The sequence below is a fragment of the Molossus molossus genome, unplaced genomic scaffold (genome assembly GCF_014108415.1).
Source record: "Molossus molossus isolate mMolMol1 unplaced genomic scaffold, mMolMol1.p scaffold_m16_p_17, whole genome shotgun sequence".
NCBI classification, from domain to species: Eukaryota; Metazoa; Chordata; class Mammalia; order Chiroptera; family Molossidae; genus Molossus; species Molossus molossus.
In genome coordinates this window covers 25,384,820-25,408,948 of record NW_023425352.1, presented here as the reverse complement: position 1 = coordinate 25,408,948, position 24,129 = coordinate 25,384,820, and the positions used below count along the sequence as shown (strand labels likewise).

Below are 24,129 nucleotides of genomic sequence, written 5' to 3'. Positions count from 1 at the left end.
ACATTGTTTCTAATTTTAATGAAACAAAGGCGGTTCATCACGAGGCCACGGGTACAAGGTTAACCAGTTCCAAATGAAATTCGAATGCTGTTTTCTAAAAAGTTGCTTGAACCTTGAGTGCTGGTCTGCCTCAAGCCACAGCCTGGGAAGAGGACCCAATGGGGGCTTAAAAGCTCAAGGGTGATTCTTCTTCCCGGGTCAGGGTCACATGCTCTTGAGGTCCCCAAAGACCACGCGGGCTGCATTGCGTCCAGCGGCTCCCATGACGCCTCCTCCTGGAAGGGCACCTCCATGCACCAAAGCCGCACCCTCCCCCACCCCCCAGGGAGCGGGCAGGGCCAGGGCTGGCAGAGGAGCCAGTGGCCCAGCGGAGTGGGGGTGCTCGAGGGAGCCATGGGCGTCAGAACCACCCTGACAACGGTGAAGACAGATTCGGGATCCCCTGCAGGTTGCCTGCCTCACAGCTCTGGGGAGGGGCCTGGACACACAGTCCAAGCAAGTGTCCCCTCTCGGGCTGAGAGCCCACGTGCTACATGGAGAGACAGCGCGTGACACCGAGCGGGAGGCCGAGGCCTTGAGGAGGGGGGGGGGGTGCAGGGCCTCCGGGGCTCGGGGCCCACTGGGCGGACAGTGTCGGGATGAACGGGCAGCCTCGGCGAGGTCAGTTAGCTCGGGACAGGTCAGTTAGCTCGGGACAGGTGCAGGGGAGAATTTTTAAATTGAGAAGCTTAACTTCGCCGATCCTTCCTGATCTAAATGAAGAAGGGGGACTTAGGGACATGGGTCTCCCACAGTCCCAAATTAGATTTGGAGAGATGCCTCGGGGGCAGATCCCTGAAGCTCACGAGGAGGTGGTGGAGGAGGTGGTGTGAGCTGGCTGAGCTGCGGGCTGCAGCCAGCATGGCAGAGGCCCCCATGCTTACCCGAGCTCTGTGAGTTTGGAATGTGGGGGCGGCTTGTTCTTGTGGCAGTCCCGTGCACCCTCCCTCTCTCCCTCGCTGTTTATCCTGTCCCACTGTCTGCATGCCTGATGTCCACCCAGCCCTCACCACCCACACAGGTGATGGGACGGAGGGGCGCTCACCAGGATGGGCCCCACTTCCGCAGAGATACAGGCCCGGGACGGGGCAGCGGTAGCTGGAGTGCAGGGGCACCGGGCGGGCGAAGTACAGCTGGTCCAGGGTCATGGCACAGTGGAATATGTTCTGCGGGAGGCAGGGCCACAGTTGTTAACATAGGAGTTTTGGGTCTTGACTGTCCTGCGTGTTTCTTCCCCTCCCCTGTTCTCCGAGGAAGGTTCTCCTTCCAGATTTTTCTCCTGGTTCTGATGCAGAAGGGGGAGAAGAGCGAGAACAGGTACGCGTCCTAGGGCTGGGGTGAAGCTTGCCAGAGGCAGTTGTTTTTCAGGAAGAAAGAAGGTGGGAGTGTCTTCAGTGAGGAGACTGAATGGAAAATTTTAAAGGGAGATTTTAAATGTATTGCTGTGGACTGTGAATTCCCCTCAGCCTGTTTGAAAACAGAAAAATTTGACTTATTTTGGCTGCTGGCACATGTTTTTTTTGACCAAGAAATCCATCTGAGCCTGGGCCCCGGGGCTCCAGGCTGCAGCAGGAGCCCAGTAAGTGGCAGGCAAAAGGCACTGGGACCCGAGCTCGGTTCTGCTCCAGTGGCCTGGGTCGGACCAGCCTAGGGGGAGGTCAGGCTGGCGGGGCAGGTCTGGAAGGAAGATCAGCATCTGTGGGACGTCCCTGGGGATGTCCTTCCAGCCAGCATGTCCCAAACTGAGCTCATCCTCCCTCAAGCCTGCTCTCCCTCCTTCCCTGCCTCCGTGGACGACCCCACTCGCCTCCGCCTCCAGGCTGGGTCCTTCGGTCACCTCCACCCTGCCCCCGTGCACACTGTTACCGAGGCAACACATCTCAGTTTGGCGCAGGCACGTGGAAGCCACGTGAGGCGCGGCTGCGGTGCTGGAACGGGCCTCCCCACTCGTCTGCCTCCAGTCAGAGAGTCTGAGGCACTGACTGGAGTCTGAGACCTGCTGTCTTAAGGAAGGAGCTGCCTCTGGAGAGATCCAAATGGGACAGGCTGGCGCGGACGTCCAGGCGAAGAGCCACATCCCGGCGACGTCCCAGCTGGCGCTGTCTCTGTCTCTGTGTCTCCCAACTCGTCCCCACGCCCTAGACCTGACCCCTCCTCTGTCCCCCTCCACCATGGTCTCTGCCACGGGTCTCCCTTCCGCTGAGGGCACGCCAGCAGGGGGGTGCACAGAGGAGAATGTGACGAGGAACCCCAGACTTGTTCTTACCCCTCCAGGAAGCCCAAAGATCCTCTCCAGATCAGGTGGCATGAGGATGTCCCGGCCCAGCACGGAGGCCTGGAAGCCGGGGGCGTAGGCCTCGATGCAGGCGAACACTGGCCGGCCGGCGGGGCAGCGGTGTGAGGAGGAAGAGGAGACGGTACGGTTCACAACTTGGCAAGGTTACTACAATCCATTAAGCTAGACACTTCCTCATTTTAGCATATGCAAATTATATCTCAATAAGCCAAACAATATACAACAACACACCAGTCCACAGGCAAATTCAGTACAAAGATCTGTGGACCTCAGACTAGTCCGGTCCCCCTCTTCCCCACCTCCCTGCCACAACCCCGAAACATAAAGTTATTGGTCTCCCCTTGACCACGCAAAGCTTTCTTCACCTCGTCGCTTTGCCCAAGCTGTTTCTTTTTTTTTTTTTTTTTAATCCTCACCAGAGGATATTTTTCCATTTTTTGTACGATAGAGTGGGAGGGAGAGAGAGGGAGGGAGAGATAGGGAGAGAGAGAGAAACATCGACGTGAAGGGACACATCGAGTGGCTGCCACCCGCAACGACCAACCAGGGCCGGGGACAAACTGCAACCGAAGTACGTGCCCTTAGCGGGAACCGAACCCGGGTCTCTCTGGACCGCAGGCCGACGCTCTAGCCGCTGAGCCAAACTGGCCAGGGCCCAAGCTGTTTCTTTTGCTTGGACTGCCCTTTGCCGCCTGGCTCGCTCCTACGGACCCCGCGAGGCCCGCTCCGAGGCCCCTCCTTTGGAAAGCCCTCCTGTCTCCTGGCTCCTGGCTTCCTCCTCGGCCGCACAGTACTGGGTGCTGGACGACTGGTTTCCTCACTACTCCGCCCGCTGGGCTGTGGGCAACCTGAGGGCAGGAACTGTGTCTTCCTGACTTTCTTAGCCCAGTGCCCGACCTTTGCCTGACCCTAAGTGGCCTACGTTGACTTAGGGTCCCTGGGCTACTTCTCTGCCCTTGGGACAGAACCTGAAGGTGTCAACACCGAATAGTCACTACCAGTTGACACTGGCAGTCGGAAGGAGAGGGGTCCGTTCAGACCCCATGGCCAGCTGTCAGGGCGGCCCGGCCTCTTTACCTTGGTCTGCGTAGGCGTTTCTCTCCTGCTCATCCCAGACTCTGCCTCCGGCCAGGGTGTAGGGAGTGTACTGCGTGAAGAGGGAGACCACGTGGCAGCCGGGGGGAGCCAGGCTGGGGTCCAGCGAGGAAGGGATGCAGAGCTCAATCATAGGCCTGGACGGGAGGCGAGGTGGTCAGACCTGAAGAGGCAGTCGTCCTGGGGGCGGGGCCTGGGTGCAGTGGCCACTAGGAGAGTCCAGACTACTCCTGAGGCGCTCTCCTGGCCCCAGGCCCCGGTCTCTGGTCCCACCCAGCCCTGGATATGTGGCCTGCCCCTGCCTTCCTCTGCCACACAGCCCGTCGAAGTCAGGGTCTCACAGGCCTCAGGGTCCAGAGACAACACGGAGGAGGAAGGGCCAGGCTAAGACAGCAGGTGCTCGGGCAGCCAGACTGCAGTTGCTCCCGCCCCCCCTGATCACCTCTCCGGGCCAGCACAGCCGAGCTGCTGGGGCAGCCTGGCCCCCGGCAGAGCTAGACACGGCTTCCTGCCCCTCCCTTGTTGACAACACCTGTTCTCCTGGAGCACACGCTTCCTCTGGCCTCCAAACACGACCACCCCGAAGGCCACATGAAGTGCCCTTCTCCGGGCATCCCTCACTTGCAGCGTTTCCTCTGATGTCTACTGGGCATCTCCAAAGTAGCCTTTCCAAACCCAAATGCCTGGTATCCCCTGGAACCTGCTCCTCCCTGCACAGACCATCTTCACATCATCTCCTTGTAGCTTCTTCCTCGTTCACATCCCACTTCCTGTCCAACTGCAAACCCAGGCAGCTTTACCTTCAAATACCCAGCATTTGGCTACTTCTCCTCACTTCCCCTGCTCCTACCCTGGTCCAAGCCGCTATCCTCTCTCCCTTGGATTTTGTAATAGTACCAATTGCCACAGATGCCCCTTTTCTCCACAGTGGCCACAGTGGTCCTTCTAAAGTGTAGGTCAGGCTCTGCGCCAAGTTCCCTGGAGTGAAATCCAGGAGTGGTTAACGCGGCCCAGCAGATGTAGCAGCTGCAGCTCAGGCCCCACCTGCTACCCTTCACTCCCAGGTTCTTTCTCCAGCCCCTCCGGCCTCATCCCTGTGCCTCCAACACCCTTCTGCCCCAGGGCCTTTGCACCTGACTTTCCCTCTGTCTGGATGTTGTTCCTTAGACACCCACACACCTGTATTCTCGCTTCTTTCAGGTCTCTGCTCAAATGGCATGTTATTAGCAAAGCCTTTTCTGACCTCCTAATACAGACTAGCAACCCTTCCCCTCCCCGACCTATTTTTCTCCATATCAGCAAGTGCATGTTTGTTGACTCTCGTCTTCCACCATAATGTGTCAGTGACCCGAGGGCAGAGGCCCTGTTGACTTTGCTTGCTGCTTTGCACCCATGCCCCTGAACTAAGCCTGGCACAGAGTAGGGGCCCCGAAGTGGGTGAGTGGACTTTGCCCTCTACCCTTCTCTCAGGGCACACGTCCTCTTTACCTCACGCTATGAACATTCGTGTGCCTGTCTTATGATAAACTTGGCATCTGTCTCAAGCCCCCACCCAATCCCCGATTCCCCCAGCTTATGCCTATACGGAGCCTGGCGCGGTAGGTCTTCCACAGTCTCGGTGGACAGTCCACAGCACCCCTGCCTGTTCCTGGAAGGCTGGAGACATGGCTGCGGAACAGTGGGAGGGGATATGCTTTTGCAAGTTTGCCTGCAGGCAGCCTGCTGGGCTAGAAGAGAATGTGGAATTGGGCGCGCGTCTCGGGACTGGCCCCGCCAGGCGTGCGCTCCAGTCCTTCCCAGACGCCAGCACTGTTCTCTCCGCAGCCCTTTGCTCCTGCCGGCCAGCGCCGGACCCCTCAACCTCGCCTGCCCTGGCCACAGACTTCGTGCCTGGGCTGCAGTTCTAGCCTTAGAACCTGAGTATGGATTGAGGCAGATCCCACGTCATTGTGAATATTTAACACCAGGAGGAAGGAACAATCCCTACTGTGAGTGGACAGTCACCCCCACCTCCCCAGGACTGGGAGTGAGAACACCCCAGGGGACACAAAGCCACAGAGCCCAGGGACCACCCACTTGTGGGAGGGCCGGCCATCCATGGCGTCCTCGAAGGCCTGCTGCAGCAGGTGGGTGTCTTCACAGTTCAGGTGGATGGAGCACTGGTGATGGGGCAGCGGCTGGCCCCCGGGAGCGTTGGGGGCCGCCGAGAAGTCAGGCAGCCTGTCGACAGCCACTGAGAAACAAAGAGGGGGAGAGGTCAGGGCCCAAAGGCCTATGTCCTCAGCGCCCTGGGGTCCTCCTCCTCTCCCCACCACCCTGCTCACCCAAGTGTCAGACTGGGAAGAGAAAGTATGGAAAAGTGTTTCTTCTTCCAAGTGGGGACAGGCTAGTGGTCAGGGATAGAAATGATGAGGTAGGTCAGTTTCCCCAGATGCTCACACACACTGTCAAAGACACAGCCCTGTGGGGTTTGCCTCTTACCGTTGATCTTGGTAACAGGTGACCGGCAGTCCAGCCGAGAGATTCTCTCCACGAACTCTTCAGGCAGCCGCTCCTGGAAGCAGACGTTTCCATAAAACCTTGGCCCCAAAGCGGCTGCCTTCTTTCTTTGCTCACACCGGTCAGTCTCCAGACCTCGCCTCCAGAAATGCCCTCATCCTTCAGAGCCCAGGCAGACCCTGTTCCGTGAAGCCCTCCCCGTCCCGCACAGCGCCAACCCCTCTCCCCTGGGCCCCGCCATCCTGGCTGTGATGGCCACGCTAACTCCGCTGGAGGTGTGGCCGTGGTCTGCAGGCCGCTCGTCCTCCCGTCTGGAACTCCTGAAGTCCTGTGATCTCAGGCGTCTCTTAACAAGATGCTCTGAACGGATGCTTGTTGGATTTTATTAGTGGAATCGCTCAGAAAAAGTGGTGCTTGTCCCAAGAATAGTCAATCCCCCAAATGGCCGGGAGCTCCGTGCTCACACACGTTACCATGTACTTTAGGGACCAGGGAGGCACTCACTCCTCCCTGGATGTACGCCCCTTTGTATGCCCCCCGCTCTGACTCTGGGGTTGGTCATGAGACGAGACCAAGGTTAGTAAACAGGATGCAGACAGAAGCCTGGACAGCCCTTGCATGGGTGAGCTTGCGTTTTCCTTCTGCGAGATGCTGAGAACACGCTAGAGGATGACGGACACGTGGAACAGAGCTCAGCACCCGGTCATTCGGGCAGACGGCGCCCTGCACGAGAGGCAGCGAGCCCAGCCCAGGTCAGCAGGCCACTAGTTGACTCAGAGCTGACGGCAGGTGTACAAGTGAGCCCGTCAGCTGAACGCTGCCGAGATCAGCTGAATTTTCCAGCTCTCTGCTAAATCAGTATGTCTCGTGATGCAGCATTCACGCGGAAACAGATAACCGACACTGACAGAGGCATTAGAGTTGGTTAGAAGGGAGAGACCAGGGCAGCAGGAAAGTGGCGGGAATAGCTCGGTGTAGGGAGTCAGCCTGGATTCCGGCTCTGGCTCTGTCCTCCGCCACCCGCGTGGCCCAGGGCACCGCACGGACACTTCTCCTCACTGTGAGGCTTCTCCCTGTTTGCTCCCTGCCTGCTGGGTAGGAAGGGGACAGACTGGCCCTGGCTCTCCCACCCTGATGCAGTGCTGGCTCCCTCAATCACCCCTGTTTTCAGCCCGTCTCGGCAGAGACCTTCACCTCCACCCCAGCTCACCTGTGGCAGCAGCTGCAGGAAGGTGACCTGCGGCGACGCGTTGGACAGCACCACCTTGCTCCTCACCTCTGAGCCGTCCTGCAGCACGACTCCTTGGGCGCGTCCCCCGCGGCTCACCTGCACCTTAGCCACGGTCTAGACCCCACAGAACGAGGCCCAGGAACCCCCAGAAAGGAAAACTAGGTAAGATCTCGAAGGATTTCCACTGTCTCTGCTGCTGCCAGACTCACAGCTTCCTCATCCCGAGTCCACCCTGCCGAGCTCCGCAGCTGCGCGGTGGACCCTCAGCCCACCCTCTCCAAGGGGAAGGCTCGGCCCTGGTGGACCACTGCTGGGAACTCAGAGGAGGTGGCAGAAGAGCTGGGATCCGGTTGACAGCTGCTCAGCTGGTAACAGGCTGCCTAACCTGAACCCCTTGACTCCGAGCCCCGCCTTGTCCATCAGTAAAACGAGGGAACTTCCAACCCAAGATCTTGTTCTATCCTAGGATCCTAGCCAATGATCAGAGTAGGGGGTGCAGGGGCCACTCACCTTTTCAGTGAAGATACTTGCTCCGTGTGCAGTGGCTGAGCTTGCGATGGCATCAGAGAGGGCACCCATGCCACCCTGGACGTAGCCCCAGGCCCCTCGCGTGCCCTCCAGGCCGCCCATCACGTGATGCAGCAGCACATACCTAAGGGCAGACCATCAGAACCAGTGGCTGGAGGTGGGATTCACTCTCCCAGAGTTCAAGGTGCAAATATTCCATCCGGTCTTGTACCTGCAGCCTCTCCCTTCCCCACCCAGCCCTGTCCCACTAGGTTCAAGGAGCTCCAGGCTCCTGAGAGTCCTTTGCCCTCCTGCGTCCTCCCCCCGTGCAGACGTGTCCACGCGCAGCTTCGGAACCAGCAACGTGGTGGCGCCACCCAGACCCAGAGCTCCGGCGCTCTCCTGAGCCCCAGCCCACTTGCCCAGCTCCTTGCAGGTATCCCCACTGGAATGGCTCTTGGCAGGTATCTTAACCCCAGTCCTTGCCCCCAGCCCCCAACCTGTTTCTCCTTTCATCTTCCCCAGCCTAGCGAATGGCATCTGGTTTCCAAAGAAACCTGGATGTCAGTCTTGCCTCCGGCTCCTCTCACGGGCTCCGTCCAGCCACGTGCTGCCAACTCTGCCCCTGCGCCCCCGGCTCCTCCCCTGGCCCAGGCAGCCTCTTCTCTGCCTAACCGGCTGCAGTAAGGTCTTCCTGATCGGACCGCCTTCTCTCGCTCCTTCTTCCCTGCAGACTTTCCCGTGCAGAACCTGGAGCCCATCTCGAAACCCAGTTAGCCGTGCTCCTGTCCCTTCTCTCCTGTCGAGCCTTCCCTGCTCGCCGTTGCTCTTCGGGCCATGGCCAGGCTCTGGAAATGGCCCCCGGGCTCCTGCCTGCTCATCAGCCTCATCGCTCACCGTGCTCCCCCACACCCCTCTCCTACCAAACTGAACCTCTTTCAGTCCCTTGAAGGGACCACAGTGTCTCGACTCCCAGCGGTAGCACACGCTGTTCTGGCAGCCCCCTCCCTCCTTCATCTTTGCTGAGAGTCTCAGATGAAATCTCTCCCTCGCGGAGGGCTTCTCTGCCCCTGGAGCAGCCGGCCCCGTGCCTGCCTGCGTCCCCGATCCCAGCACTCCACCAGCTCCGTCTGCCTCCCAGCACTGCAGCTCCGCTTACTACTGTGGCCTCAGCACCTGGACAGGCAAGTGCACCCTCCATATTTATGGAAAGAATTAATGAAGAAACAAATTACTTAAAGGAACATTTTACAACCTGGGCAGTAGCTAAGCCTCCTGGAGCCCCACAGCGAGGAGGAGAGGAGGCCCAGATGGAAGATCCAAACGAGCTGTTTGATCCCAGAGCTTGGCCAAGGTGTGGCAACTGCTGCCAACCCCCCTTTCCCACAGCCCGGAGGAATTTGGGGCTGGCTTCGTGTGTGCTAAAAACCACTTCTAAGGGCTGCTCTCAGCCCTGGGGAGAAAAGCCACACTGACAGCTTCTAGCTGCATCTCCTGGTGCATTGGGCTTAACACCCGGCAGCATCCTCTCCAAATACACATACACACACACAGAAGCGTGCGCGCGTGCATGCTCATCTGCGCACATTCACACACGTACGCTCACACACATGCACACACGCACACATGCGCACACGCACACACTCACACACGCACACCCACACACACATGCACACGTACACTCACACACATGCACACACGCACACATGCGCACACACACACACTCACACACCCACACACACATGCACACACACGCACACACTCGCACACCTCGCTTCCTGCTCCTACAGGGGCTCCCTGAGCCCTGGACTGCCCCCTCTCGGATCGGGCCGTCAGCACACCTGCACGCACAGAGGGACAGGCAGCTTCCTGCTTACGGAGTGTCTGTGAGTGAGCGTGTCCTGGGACCCAGGGACATGACCGGTGGCAGGAGGGGGACAGGCTTCCTGGGAGGGGAGAGGTAGGAAGGGAAATGAGCGAGGGAGAGGAGAGGAGAGTGAGAACTATTCATGTGGGTGCCACAGTGGGAGGTGGGCAGGAGGTTTCTCAGTGAGGACTGAAGAGCAGCGGCTCAGCAGCAGAACTGGGGGGTCAGACAACTTGGGCTGCGAATTAGTTCTGCCACTTAGCAGCTGCGTGACTTTGGGCAAGACAATGTAGTCTCTGAACACGGCTCTTAGATACTAGCGTGAGGGTCAGGAGGGTCGTGTGCAGTGCGTGGCTTCGCGCTGGCCGCGGGGTGAGCGGTCAGTGATCGCTGTTACCGCTCTTTGTGGGCAGCTCGCCTCCCGCACTCACCCACTCCCTGGGGTGTGGGGACTTGTCATGGCTCCAATCACGGCATCTGTTGCTAGAGTGGCTTTTAGAGGCTCGGACTCAAACCACTGATCCAGCACCTGGGACAGCAGAACAGCAGGGAGAAGAGCTTAGGGGTGTTGGGGGGATAGACCCCTCACTGCGAGGCCAGCCTGAGGCTGGGAGCCCCTCACCTTGGTGATGGGAGCCGTGAGGACCTGGTAATACTGGGGCAGCCGGGCTCCCAGGATGCGGCCTGAAACAGAAGACCATGAACAGGCTGAGGGCACCTCGGATCTGCAATATGGCTGCACTTGTTTCTTTGTAAAATGGAGTAATGTATCCGGAGCCTACTGTGTGGGTTAAGTGAGAGATGTAAGAAGCATGCATGCCCATAGGCACTTAATACATTTTAGCTGCTGGAATTATTTTGGAAAAATTTTCCCTTTATCTTATTCCCTTCCGGTGACCTCTGTGAGGCCTGTGCCCCGGGCGGTGGCGGCTCGGCCAGTCCACTCCTCGATGCTGATCCCCAGCATCAGAGCGCGACTGGGCAGTGAGGCCGTGAGGGCGGGGCTCCGGATCTCTAGCTGTTGTAGCCCCCGTGCCTGCTTCATGTCTGGCACACAGTAGGTGCTCAACGAATGTTCGTTGCGTGAATGGTTATTGTATGAAGCTCTCTGGACTGGTCATCTGAGAGGCAATGTCTGCTTTCAGTGTGTATGATAGATTCTGTTGGCTGATCCTTTACCCACATCTACACACTTTGCCATGGGGCGCTGACATGCCCCCCACCCTAGCTGGGATGCTCCTCCCTGCTCCTCGATTCCGGACTCATCCACAGGGTTCGCTTGGTCAGTGGAATGTTTTCAGCTGTGATGCAAACAGTGGCTTGAACCTGGCCTGCACACTGAGGCTGGCGCCCCGAGCTGCTGCCATGCATAGGAGGCCACGCCTAGGCTAGCCTGCAGCTTCCAGGAGGAGGAGAGGCCCCTGGAGCAGAGCTGGACCTCACAATGCGCCCCAGCCACAGACCCATGCACGAGACCCAGATCAGCTGAGCCCAGCCGGGATCAGCTAAACCATGCAGATTTGGGAGAAATGAATGTTTATTGTTATACGCCACTGGAGTTTCACGGTTTTATGCAGCGATTTTGTGATCATAGCTAACTGTTATAGTATTTTGCAACTGGTCTTCACACCCTAGAGGAGCAGTAGGAAAGAACAGCATGCTTAGGGAAACTTCCCTTCTCGGAGCCACGGCAGACATCACCAGTTGATCACAGCGTCTTTTCTTGCTGAGCCCAAACCTAGCATCCTCTTTGTGTGGGACACCTCTTCAAACCCTCTGGCCTCCTCTCAGTCAGCGTGACCGACGCAGCCGACAGCGTCTCCCTCATGCCTGGGAGATGCGCCTCTTCATTGCTGTCTTGGGGCTTCTCTGGCCCCAGGACAGGACACCCACAAAAAGCCACTCGACACCCATGGATGCACAGCCCTACGTGGGAGTTAACACCCCATGGGAGACAGACTCTGACGGGGAGGGCTTCCCTTTCCTCTCTTGGGAATGGCCCTCACGTGCATCTCATCGGGCTTCCAAGGTCCTCGGGGGACCCAGCCCCTCGTCACCGCATGGCGGCCAGCACAGCAGCGCGCCCTGGTGGCGACTCCCCCTCTTCCCAGCCTCCCTCCTCCTTTCCCTGGATCACCCTTCAAAACGGACTGCTTGTTCACAAGCCTGGTGTCGGGCTCTGGCTCCAGGGCACACCCAGCTAGGACGTCCGCGTGACGTGCTCCAGCAGCTGTTAATGCACGGCAGGCCTGGCTGCCTCGGAGGGTCAGCCGCGGAGGAAGTGGGCTCGGCTCCATGAAGGTCACTCATCGTGCCCTGACGCGGAGCTCGGCACTTACCTGCCCGCAGCAGGGGCATGAGGGCGGAGAGCGACCTGAGCCGTCGCAGCAGGGAGCCCTGCCAGAAGGCCTCCGTGTCCACGGGCGCGGCGTCCAGCAGGGGCTCAGCGGCCAGCGCCAAGCTGTTCATGAAGGCCTCGTATTTGGGAAAAGCCTGGAACAGAGCCCCAAGTCAAGGCCCCATTGCCTAAAAGGAGACATCGCCCCGCTCCCTGCCCTCCATGCTGCCCCCATGTGGCCAGCTGCCCCTCGGCCGAGCCTGGGGTTCCTCTGGCCTGATGCGGAGCTGTCTCAGCGAGACTGCGCTGAGTTCTCCCTGTTCTAGGTCTGCGTGCTGACGGCCACCGCAGGGGAGGCAGGGGAGCCTGGGCAGCGGGAGCCCTTGGTGGCAGCAGGAACAAGGGCCAATGCTGGCCAGGATGAGTCATCAGCCACAGAAAACTCTTCAGTACTTAGGATGTGGTCTCTGTGATAAACCAAGAACTACCGAAGAGTTTCTTCTCTCCTGTGTGTCCGTATGTTACTAATGAAAAGTAAGGTCTCTTCCCCTGCATCCCAGCACTGACTGTCCTTTCCCGGTCTGCAAACCTCCCGGGGCCTCTCACCGTAGCTGCAGCGTCACCTGCATCCCGTCACCCAGCTCCATGACAGAATCCACCTCCGCACCCACCCCTCCTTCGCGGGACGGGTGTCGGGCCTGTGCCGGATGCCTGTGCACGGGAGGCCGCATCTTCATTTTGGGCCCAGAGCTTTCGATGTCCGGTTCATCTACGCTCACAAATATACCCATGGCATTTTAATAATTGTCACGTGAAGAAAAGTCTTGTGTTGAAGTACCTCTGAGAAGTCTTAATAATATGAAGGTAAACAGCTTTCTCTGCCGCAGGCCTTGGCTACGACAATGCACAGAGCCAGGGCCAGATTCAGGCTCCTTCCTGTGCACGGGGGATGGGCCCTGCCTCCTGCCCGGTGCTCGGTGGCACTCAAGGCCACAGCCATGGTTCTGTAGGCCCAGGGACTCGACTTCGTACCAAGTCCTCTCTGGTGCATCTGAGATGGGCAGGATTTGGAGAACAGGGTGTAGTCAGTGGTCCCCAATCCGCTGCACAAGAGTCACTTTGAAAAAAAGCAAAGCTCCCCAGGTGATTCTGACTGTCAGCTGGTTCCGAAATTGCTGGTTGAAAAGATACACTGTGTGTCTGTGGTTTTACTCAATGCTGATTAGCACAACCAAAAGCAGCACACATGGATCGTATGCACCTAGGTTTTTCTTATAAACATGTCAGCACCCAGATATGAGTTAATGCTATGCCTTCAGCTTATACCTAGGCCTAGTAAAAAAAAAAAAAAGCTATTCAAGGAATCTTTTTATATCTGTAAAACCAATCACACCGGGCCCATTACATTCAATAACTCATTAGACAAAGCTACCCAACAAGTTCCCTCTAATGCAATCCCGAGGAAAAAGCAAGCACTGCGTCAGGGGGGCATCCTTCCAGCAGGCCCGCCGGCCCTCACGCACAGTTCTTGCCTTGGGCTGCCAGGGGATTGATGCCAAATCGAATGAATATTTATTACAACTCTCTTGTCCTAAAGTCCTGATCCAGTTCATTCTATCCTTAATCGTCTCCATCCACCCTTGATCCTTCTTCTTGGCCTTCGTGAGCTTCAGTATTGACAACCACTCAGAGGCACACGCAGAGTGAGCACAGCCCAGCGGGTTCCCTTCTGAAACTCAGCGGGCAGAGGCCACCTGAACAGTGGCCGCATACTGAGCACACGCAGGTTTGAGGGGCTCCAGTGTCCCCTGGTCTTAACCACTGACCTTCATTCCCTTCGCTTCGAAGCGCCCAAGGTCGAAGCGGCACAGGCTGGCACCCTCCTAGGGCAGGTGGGGTGGCCGGTCCGAACCCCCCGGCCCTCAGGCACCTGCTCTAGGACAACTCCCTCGGCCCCTTTCCTTCCAAGAGCCACCTGCAGGCTGGAGAGGGAGGGAGAGATCACTGGTCACTTTCCCTACCTGGGCATCCTTCTGCGAGAACTGGGCAATCTGCTTCTGGTTTTCTGCCATGTCCATGCCCAAAAGCAGGGACTTGGTGCCTTCTTTCAGCATGGGGGTGAAGGAGTAGGGGTTTCGAAGATGAACCCTCAGCCCATGTTTCTGCAGAACACAGACAGGACACGTAACATTTAAAGGGATTTGTGGCCTCTGCCCTTGACCCTTCTCTGATTGTGTTTATGACCATCCAGATAACACACGACGCCACACCACACCACACCACATCACATCATGTCACATCATATCATGTCATACCACGCCACACCACACCACATCACATCATATCACATCATACCACGCCACACCACGCCACACCACACCACATCACATCACGTCACATCATATCATGTCATACCATGCCACACCATGCCATACCACACCACACCACACACACATCACATCACGCTATGCCATGCCACACCACACCATATCACATCACGTCACATCATATCATGTCATACCACGCCACACCATGCCATACCACACCACACCACGCCATACAATCACATCACATCACGCCACGCCACACACACCACATCACATCACATCATATCACATCACATCACGTCATACCACACCACACCACGCCACACCACACCACGCCACATCACATCACATCATGTCATACCACACCACACCACGCCATACCACGCCACACCATGCCATGTTATATCATGTATACCATGCCACACGGTGCCACCCTGTGCTAGGGACTGTCCTGGGGCTTACAGTGGTTAGCTTACAACAACTCTGCATCATCTTTATTGTACAAATGCAACAATATAGGCTCAGAAAAGTTAAATAACGTGCCCAAGGTCACACTGGGAGGTGGGCTGGGTTTCAGAACCACACCTCTGGGACTCCAGAGCCCGGGCTCATTCCCAGCACTAGTCCACAGGTACCCCCACTCCAGAAATAAATAATTAAAATTTGGGAAGACACAATAAAGCAACAGTTATGTGAAAATCCATACTTACATGGTAGATAAATTATTCACATCAAAAAATTTTATTTACTTCGCAGACTCATTTACTCCAGGGTCACCTTGAATGGAAGTTTCCCTGATGCATTTAAAATATGGTTTGAGCCCTGGCCGGTTTGGCTCAGCAGTTAGAGCGTCGGCCTGCGGTCTAGAGAGACCCAGGTTCGGTTCCCGCTAAGGGCACGTACCTCGGTTGCAGTTTGTCCCCGGTCCTGGTTGATCATGCGGGTGGCAGCCACTCGATGTGCCCCTTTCACATCGATGTTTCTCTCTCTCTCTCTCTTCCTCTCTCTCCCTCCCACACTGTCTGTACAAAGAATGGAAAAATGTCCTCGGGTGAGGATATAAAAAAAAAATATATATATATATATGGTTTGATTTACAAACATTGGAGTAACACACACAACTTTTCAGGGGCACATCTTTTTAAAAAAAAATAAAGTGAATAATCATGTGAAAATTTCTATTCTGTGATTCTTAGTTTTCAGAAGCTACATTATTTTCCCCCACAAGGAGCGTCTACCCCCCCGCCCCCCTGCATAACTAGCGCGGTTGCAAAGTGCCCTCAGCTGGGCCAGGTGCGCACTGGACCAGGGACCACGCCAGTCCTGGGTGGTGATAGGCTCTTTTTTCTCTCTCTCTCTGGCTCAAAGAACAATTTCTTCAGTGCATTTCTGTAGTTATCTAGTTCGGAAAACTCCTGTACATGAATCAGTTCAAGCTGCCAAAGAGCTGTGAACTGTGGCTCAACATCTTACTAATTTCAGACTTTCAATTTAGAGCAAGTCGGTGCTAAAGTGCCCGGCAGCGTCCTGCGCAGATGGCCCAGGGGACCCTTTCCTCTTGGGTGGCAGAGGCACTGAGCAGGGAGGAGCTAAGTGGGCTCCAGGGAGGCGGTGAGCAAAGTGTACAGAAGAGGCAGTGAGGGGTGGAAGGACTTGGGGGGGGGGGGACAGCCAAGCCTGTGCACCCAGGCTCAGCTAAGAGAGGTCAGCACGGCGGTCTGAGAGGTTTCAGATGCCTTCGCAACAGCCCAGGGGCCAGAGGAGGTGAAAGTCCCTCCAGCTTCCTGCTCAGGCTTCCAAGAATGGTAACAGGATCTAAAGTTTAAGCAGCTCACGTCCTGAGACAGCTTTGCAAACTCAGAGACTCGAAGGTTCAGGTAGGTCCCCTGTGAGGGCCAGACAGATGCCAGAGAGCGGGGGACAGGGGAGGGACCCCCATGTGGGGTATCAGTGCTGCGTGGAGGAACACGGGCCTCATGTGCACAAAGCTCATCCGCCAAAGTGAGTTTGAGTTTCATGTGAAATTTCCCAATTTTTAGGACACTGGTGGGCTAGACAAACCCTCAGATGGGAGAGAGGCCTCAGGTGCAGGGATCATCGTGGGCACCTCGCATGGAGGCTTCACCCCTGGTGGGAAGATGAAACTGACCCCCACCCCGGCGGGCCACACAGGGGCTCTACCTTCAGCTCCAGGTCAGTGTAGATCTGTGGCCTCAGCAGGCTGAGAAGGTAGGACGCTCGGGAGAACTTAAACCCTGAAACCAAATCAGATGAAGACAGTCACCAGTGGTCACCGACAGTCACCCCTGCACCTGCCCCTACACCACCTTTCGGGGCTCACCTGGAATGATCTCCTCAGTGACAGCCGCGCCCCCGATCACATGGCGTCTCTCAAAGACGGCTGTGTTCACCCCCAGTCTCTGCAGATAGGCAGCCTGGGGGGACACAGGGCCTCCTTCATCCTGGGGGCTGACCCCGGTCTCAGGGTCCTCGCTACAGGGCCAGCCTGCCACCCCTCGGCTCATGCCATTGTCCTTGCTTCCCGGTGGGCTCTCGCCTTCCCAACCGTCTTCTAAGGTCCGACCTGGCTGTTCCTGCCCCTCTACTTCCCATCTGAAGGTCACCTCCCTCCCACCAGGCAGGCGCCTCTGTGAACTCCGGCCTCTCCCCTCCAGGCGGGCCAGCCTCACCCCTGCTCAAGCCCGAGGGCTGACAGACCCTGCCCACCCCTCTCTCCTCCTGGGCCGCCCAGCACCGGCCCACCTGGCCTCTGTTCCCACGGTTCCCACGGTTCCCACGTGCAAAATGGGCGATGACAATAGCACCCGCCGCTCCTGCTCCGCTGGGCTGTGAGCGGCTCACCGAGCTGGTGCCTGGCACGCAGGACGTGCCCGTGAGCGAAGCTGAGATGTTGCACAGCTTTAATCGGAGGAGCCAGTGAGGGAGGAGTTTCATTAATTTCCCTCTCACACTGGAGATGACTAAACCTTTGTTGGATAGAACTAGTCGGGTTTTCAGTCTGTGCCGGTCCTCTCACCCCCACCAAGGTGACAACAGGGATGGTCGAGTCCAGAACTCAGACTTTAAAAAAAAAAGTTCACTGGGCGACTACTATGAGCCAGACACTGGACTGGATCACCTCGCTTAATCCGCCCAGCACCCGTGCGGCAGGGCGATGATTCTTCCCTTTCACAGACGAGGAAACCGAGGCGCACAGAGCTGATGGGTCGAGGGCCCGGGAATGGGGCCCAGCGGGTCGGGACCCAGGGTCCACACTCCAGCACATCCCAGCGAGAGAGGAGGAGCAGCCAGGCTGGAGGCGGGCCTGGCCCTCGGGGGCCATGGTGCTGCTCTCCTGCTGCAATGACCCTCCGGCCCTGGCCCTCTGACAGCACAGAGCCCGAGGCAGCAAGCCCCTCCCCAGTTCTGTCTAAGCACAAACAAAGCAGGGGCTCTGGGCCCCCCCAAAACACAAAACACTCCTTTCTGGGCCGAGTGGCTGCTTCCCCAGCCCCCTCCTCCTGCCCCTGCAGACAAGATTTCCCGACACGCCCAGTCGTGGAGCTGCCCACTCTCGGACAGTGTCCGATCCCAGCAAACCTGCCTCCTAGACCCTCCCTCACATCACCCAAGCAAAATGCACATCGGGAATCATTCCTCCCAGCGCCCTGTCAAGGAGCAGCCCAGGGCCCCGTGGTGTGTGGTCCCTGCTGCGAGGAGTCACCACCCAGCTGGGTGAACGGCGGGGGCCAGGTGGGCCTTGGCCAGAAACTTCCAGCCCTAAGAGTCACCATTTGTGCTCCCTTCACAGCTCAGGGAGGCTGGGCGTCCACTCTGATGTCACCGTGGCTCAGCGCCTCCGGGACTTGCCTAACCCCCCGCAGGTGGACGTGGTAGAGCTGGGAGACAAACCCAGGTTTATATTGATAGCACAAAACCGATGTTTTAAATTACTGATTGGTGGTCCAGCCGGTGTGGCTCAATGGTTGAGCCCTGACCCATGCACCAAGAGGTCGCCGGTTCGATTCCCAGTCAGGGCACATGCCCAGGTTGTGGGCCCGATCCCCAGTGGGGGGCGTGCAGGAGGCGGCCTCTCATCGACGTTTCGGTCTCTCTCACCCTCTCCCTCCCTCTCTCTCTAAAATCAATAAAGGGAACAAAATTTTAAAAGTACTGATTGGTGGAGTTGCAGGACGTCTGCCTGTGAAGTGTTCAGGTGCAGTGATATGCCGGGGACAGCGCTGGGATCCCAGCCCACGTGTCCCTCCCGGCGCTGCTCAGTGCCCCTGCCATCCCCCAGCTGCCACTGCTTCAGATGCTCCGTGTTCGCCTCGGGGCTTCACACCTCCTGGCGCCGGGCCTCCTGGGAGTGCGGACGCGGGTCTGGCAAGCTCGCCATGGGTGACCCTGGCCCAGCTCGCACAGGCACCTCCGGGGCTGCGTGGCTTCCTCGCTGTCCCCAGGGTGCACGGGCCGTGTGGCTGCTGATACTCCGGGCTGGTGCTTGGCTCCGCCCCAGCCGGGAGCACAGGGTTCTGCACAGGGACGGCCCGTGCTCGGGGGCGCAGGCCCCCAGCTCCAGTTACCTGGTCCCCAGGCTCCACCACGTCTCCGGGCTCTGCCCGGCGCACACTTCCCCTGCTTCCCATCACCTCACCTCTGCGAGTTCCCGCGTCTCCCATGTCAAGGGGCAGCCCATGAAGGAGCGGAGAGGAAAGGGAGCCTCTGGCAGCTCCTTAGCCACTGCGCTGCCCACTCCACTTGGCCCATGGCAGCACGGGGGGGGGGGGGGGGGCAAGCCTGCCTTTCCTTCTCTCCTGCAGATCCCCAGCCCCCCGCCCAAGGGCCAGCGAAGTGGGCAGAGGGAGGTACTCACAGCCACCAGCCCGTTGTGACCTGCAGTGACACAGGGAAGGGAGGGGCGGAAAACAACAGTCAGGGGCAGGCAGACAGTCCCTGAGGAGCGTGGCCACCCATCCCTGTTCCCACACCTGTGAAGATGCTGGAGAGGTGGCAGAAACCTGGGGGGGTCCCCTAAGCAGGTCCCTGGATGTTGGAACAGCACCTAGCTTGATGCCATAGAGCAGCTGTGCTGTGAGGAGTCGGGAAACCCTGGCTTGGCTGAGGGTCCCTGCGGGAGCCAGGGCGCGGAGGGACCCACGCGCATCCGGTGAAAGCCCTCCCAGGAAGCCTCGTACTTTTGAGTTTCCGTCACTTGGGGAGGAGGGGTGACTTCAGGGGGAGCATCACAGGGAAGAGAGGACATAGCCGATGCATTGCCCGTCACTGGCACGGAATCGGCGGCCGCCAGGTAAGTGTCGGTCGTGTGGACCGCTGCTGTCCAGCCTGGGCTGGTTTTGCCAAGTGTGGTTCACAGTAGCACCTCAGAAGGCTGTCGGCACATGAGTTTGTCTTTGTCCGTCCTCAGTGCTCCCCAAATAAAGTAAGCGCAGTTCAAAAGGAAGAGATTACACACAGTTCCCATGTGCGCCAGAGGAGCTGGTACGCGTCGGGGGTGCCCGAGGACTGGGCGCACTCACCCATTCGCACGCCGTTTCTTTCCAAAAACCTGAGGAGAGCGCCTTTGGGTGAGGACCCTGAACTTGGCGTGGGACCCCATGTTCCACACCAAGGCCCTGGTAGCAAGCCTCAGGGTCGCCCGAGGACTCCTGCAAACGCCGACTCTCAGCCCCCGCCCCAGAGTCTAGCCAGCTGTTGCGGGGCCTGGAACGGTGTCTCTCAGGCCCCCAGGTCATTCTGGTGCAGGTGGTCCCTGAGGCTGAGCGGCCCCCTCTTTCCTGACTTTCAGGAGAAGGTGCAGCTGCTGATGGAGAATCCTGGTCGGGTGGAGAGCAGGCCCCGGTCATCGTCAGGGAAGGAGGGGTGCTTAGCCCGGACCACTGGACATGTGTTTGTCCTTGGTGACAAAGGTCGCTCTGCAGCCTCAAAGATGCCAGAAGACGACTGTGTTCTCTGAGCACCAACCTAAACTCTGTGTTGACTCAAATAAAATGCTCAACCAATAATTTCACAAACATCCATAAACAGGGGAGCAGCAATGACCCACATGATGAATTTCTTCACAGCTGAGCTGGTTTCAAATTTTCCACATAGAAACTCCCCGAGTTTCAGAGGTCATTGAACAACCTCTCATCCACTCAAGGAATCTCTAGCTCGGAGATTTCTAACCTCTCCAACCACGATCCGTGGAAGAAATGCCGCTTACACTGTGGCCTGGCACCTCCCCCTCCAACCTCCCCTCCACAAGTGTATCAAAGAAACAAGTTTCATGAATTGATATTAACTCTTATCACATGGTAAGTAGGGGATGACCTATTTGATAATATATATATATATATATATATTTTTAATGCTGGTAGATGTACTATTTTAACACACTTTTGAAAATTCTATTAAAGTTTAAAATATTGCTGGGTGGGACTCATGAATGGGTTGCCACCTACAGTTTGAAAAGCCCTGCTCTCAACTACAGACCACTTCAAGGCCGGCCATCCTGGGCTCGACCTGAGAGGGGCCGTTTAACGGCCAGGAGCCTCGTGCTTCTTCGCAAATAGAACAGAGAGCATGCTGGGGCCTGGCAGCGTCGCAGAGACAGTAACAGATAATACACGTGAAGCCCTGGCCCATAGCAGCCCCGCAATGAATGGTAGCTATTTGTCCTTTAATTAGTGCTGATTATACATCTTGGAAAACTAATAAAGGCTTCTAGGCAACTAGGTTCCAGTTCAGTCCTCACAGATAAACCCACAGATGCACAAACACAGCTCAAAGGACAGAGGTCGAGGACCTGCTATCCCAGGACCCTCCTCACTCCAGTCCCCACCTCCCCCCAGTCCTGACTCAGCCCTCCTGTGGCTTCTGGTGACCCCCTTGCCCTTGAATTGGCTGCAGGCAGGCTCGGCTAGTCTCCAGGCCGCAGGCACACAGGACTCTTCAGAGAAGCTGGTCTGGACGAGGGTTCCTGGATGCGGGCTGCCGCTGCCGCCCCGGTCCGCTCAAAGTGCTGGTTAGACACGCCGACCTTCAGTCACCTTCAGTCCGGAGACTCCTAGCCACCGGGGCCAGGGCCCAGGAGCTGCATTTTAACAGGACACTGGCTTGTTCTTAGGCACACTGAATCGGATGACTAATCAGGAGATCTTCAAGGTGGCTCCCAGGTGCTAGCGGGACTTCAGAGCTGCAGAGATAAGACTTAGTCCTTCTCCCTGCCAGGAAACGGGGTGCGCTGTCATCGGACAAGAAAGTGCGGGGTCCCCTGAGGTGGAGGGCCTGGGCACTTCCTCACGGAGCTGTAGTGGGGCCGGAGCGGGCCTCCCCAGCCCAGGAAGTGTGTGAGTGGTCGTCGAAGCAGCCATTGTTAAAAGTTAAAAATTAAATTATATAAACTTATAATGAATAAATTATATTAAAAACAAAGGTCATTAACAGTTAACACTGTCACTTCCTAATATAATAACATAATAGTTTTACTACTGTCTGTGCTCTTGTGGCGATTTGCCTGTTTTCTGTAGGGCACCACGCTACGTGACGATGGGCAGGTGTGCACCCCCAAGTTCACACTCAGCAACGTCACGTTGGTGCCTGGAAAAGACCTTTCGAGAGTCCTTCCACCGGGGAGGTCAGCCGGCACTGCACGCCGGGCGTGTCATTGTCCTGGTGACAGACGTATGAAAGTGACGAAGAAAATGCTCATTATGCAGATCAGCTCCACGGTGTGCTGTGTCCACAGGTGTAACATCGCGAGGGAATGCTCTTCCAGCATCCAGACAACGCTGCCGGCTGCAGGAAAGTCGGTCCCGTCGCCGAAGGAGGGAGGCTCAGACATAAATCTTCGTTGTTTCACTTATTTCACTTTTGTTTTACTCTTTAAAATAAATGAGGATATCACACAGCACTTTTGGGGGGGGTTTCATTTGGAATTATCATTGGTCAATTGCAACCCTAGGCTGACTACTGAGTTTGGCAAAAACCATAGAAATTCGGTGAGAATCAGTTGGCTCCCTGGAGTTTGGAGGACTGTTACCCTGTCTGTAAAAGTACATGCCTCTCTGCCTTCATCTCAGCATCTCCGACACACCGAGGCGTGTGTGGGCGCACGTTTTCCCCGAGGGGCAGCCGTTAGACACTCGCCGGTGCCTCTGCTCCCGTGCGGTGCGCAAAGGAAGGAACACGGAGACACAATGCGGTGTCGGTGCTGTCTGACGGGCATGTTCCTTCAGCCCTGTCATCTCTCTGTACAAACCCGGTTGGAAATAATGTCCCAAGTTGAAATTCAGGCCCGCGGTGAGTGTGCATGGCAGGCCCCGAGGAGAGGCAGCCGGCCCGCAGCCTCGGCCCGGGAGGACCTGTAGCCGGGGGTCGGGGGCGTGCAGCAAGACCACTGTTGCAGATTTCACCCCCCAGATGTGCAAGGCCCTGGGGCTGTCACCCTCTGCGAACATGCAACATGCACTGGGCTCTCTGGGGCTCATTCCTGTTTTTTCCTAATTCCCCTTGATGAAGCAACTCCAGCTTCCTTTGGGGATGGGTGACCAGAAGTCAGGGCACTTGGGGCGGCTGGACTCCACCAGGCTGTTTCTCAGGGCTTTCTTTCCAACCCTTACGTACCTTATGCTTTTCAAGAATGTGGTGGCAACCACATTAGAATTAGAACGATCTAGTCCTCCCTCATCATTCTAGATGGGCTGACCCGAGCCCAGAGAGGGCAAGAATCTGCCCCAAACCACACAGCAAATCGATGGCGGAGCCAGCCCAGAGCCCTGGCACCTGCTGGCAGCATGGCAGGCTTTCCGCCACAGCCCCTGCTTCCTTGGCCCCAGAAAACAGGGAAGATTGGGAAGGGGTCCCTCCAGGCCTCTGAGCGAGCTGCCCCCCAGCTCGGCTCGGCTCAGCCCGCTTTACCTGCTCCTATCACCACCGCATCGTACTCAGGCTTCAGGCGTCCCTGGGCTGTCCAGCGCGCTTGTCTCCAAGCAGAGCAGGGAGAGGCACTCATGGCCCTGCCGAGCACTCGGCCACTTGCAGCCATTTCTGCTTAGTACTAGAACAGTAATTTGCTTGCAATCAGCTTTTTGTGCCTCCTGGAGCTGGGGGAGGAGCAGGGAGAGAGGAGGAGCTGCAGTCCTGCTGCCACACTTGGCCTCTGGCCAGACCAAACAGCACGCCGAGCTGCACGCGCCCTCCGGGTCCACACAGGGCAGAGCTGCGGGAGGTCGCCTGCATAGCCTGGCAGAAGCCGAGCTGCCTCCAGGCCTCCGCAGAGGCGTCTCCTGGCTGGTAATTCTCCAGGGCTCCCAGCTGCCAGGCACTGCCAGCCACAGCTGTGCAGCCTCTCGCGCAAGCCCTCGTGCGGCGCCCCGAGGCTCAGGAAGGGCGGCAGGAGCCCTGCGTGGGTCCTGCTTCTTACTAAGGAATTAGACATCTGGGAGGTGCTGGGGAGGGGCTAAGTAAAGAGAGACTGGGGTTCGACTCTGCTTCCCACTCCCTGTCCTGCAGGCTGTAGGGTGGCAAACACCAGGGAGCCCGCTGTGAGCAGGGCCTCACCCCCACGGCAGGGAGGGCGGCATCTGTCGCTGGGCCCTAGCAAGAGGCATGCTCTCTCCGAATGCTTGACAGGCTGCTGCAAGGGGCTTGGGCTGGTTCACTCGTCTGTATTCCTGGGGTTCACCTTCTTCTTTCGAAGGCCTGGACATCTATCTTGTGTCTTTGGCATTTCCCCCAAGAATCCATGTGGATTAAAGACCACAGCTGCGAACATCTTCAGCTAGATGCCTTCTCACTACCCTCGGGCCTGTTCTGATCAGAGCCCCTTTGGTCTCTGCCCATTAGCAAGCGGGCTGCTCCCTGGTAGGAAAAAGGCCCCCAGGTGTTGGGAGTGTCCCCATGGCTCTGACAGGTTCCAGAAGCCCG

At 57.5% G+C, this 24,129-nt stretch overlaps 1 protein-coding gene across 1 annotated transcript; it reads right to left on the bottom strand.

Annotated features, from left to right (window-relative positions):
• Positions 1 to 204: 204 nt before the first annotated feature.
• PYROXD2 (pyridine nucleotide-disulphide oxidoreductase domain 2) lies at positions 205 to 23,248 on the bottom strand. The gene is made up of 16 exons (XM_036265357.1): positions 23,122 to 23,248; positions 19,076 to 19,095; positions 16,541 to 16,634; positions 16,381 to 16,454; positions 13,894 to 14,034; positions 11,874 to 12,027; positions 10,157 to 10,218; positions 9,966 to 10,063; positions 7,671 to 7,812; positions 7,140 to 7,274; positions 5,912 to 5,984; positions 5,507 to 5,663; positions 3,413 to 3,567; positions 2,306 to 2,412; positions 1,085 to 1,205; positions 205 to 275 (listed from the first exon to the last, which is right to left on the bottom strand). The coding sequence occupies exons 1-16, from the start codon at positions 23,246 to 23,248 to the stop codon at positions 205 to 207; spliced, it is 1,731 nt and encodes a 576-aa protein (XP_036121250.1).
• Positions 23,249 to 24,129: the final 881 nt, after the last annotated feature.

What these genes read in the sequence shown, in the direction of transcription:
- PYROXD2 (XM_036265357.1), bottom strand. Translation starts at nt 23,248, where the DNA reads ATGGCTGCAAGTGGCCGAGTGCTCGGCAGGGCCATGAGTGCCTCTCCC. An exon ending in TGCGGTGGTGATAGGAGCAG is followed by an intron (nt 19,096 to 23,121) that starts GTAAAGCGGGCT and finishes GTGTCACTGCAG; the next exon opens with GTCACAACGGGCTGGTGGCT. An exon ending in ACCTGTTACCAAGATCAACG is followed by an intron (nt 5,664 to 5,911) that starts GTAAGAGGCAAA and finishes TTTGTTTCTCAG; the next exon opens with TGGCTGTCGACAGGCTGCCT.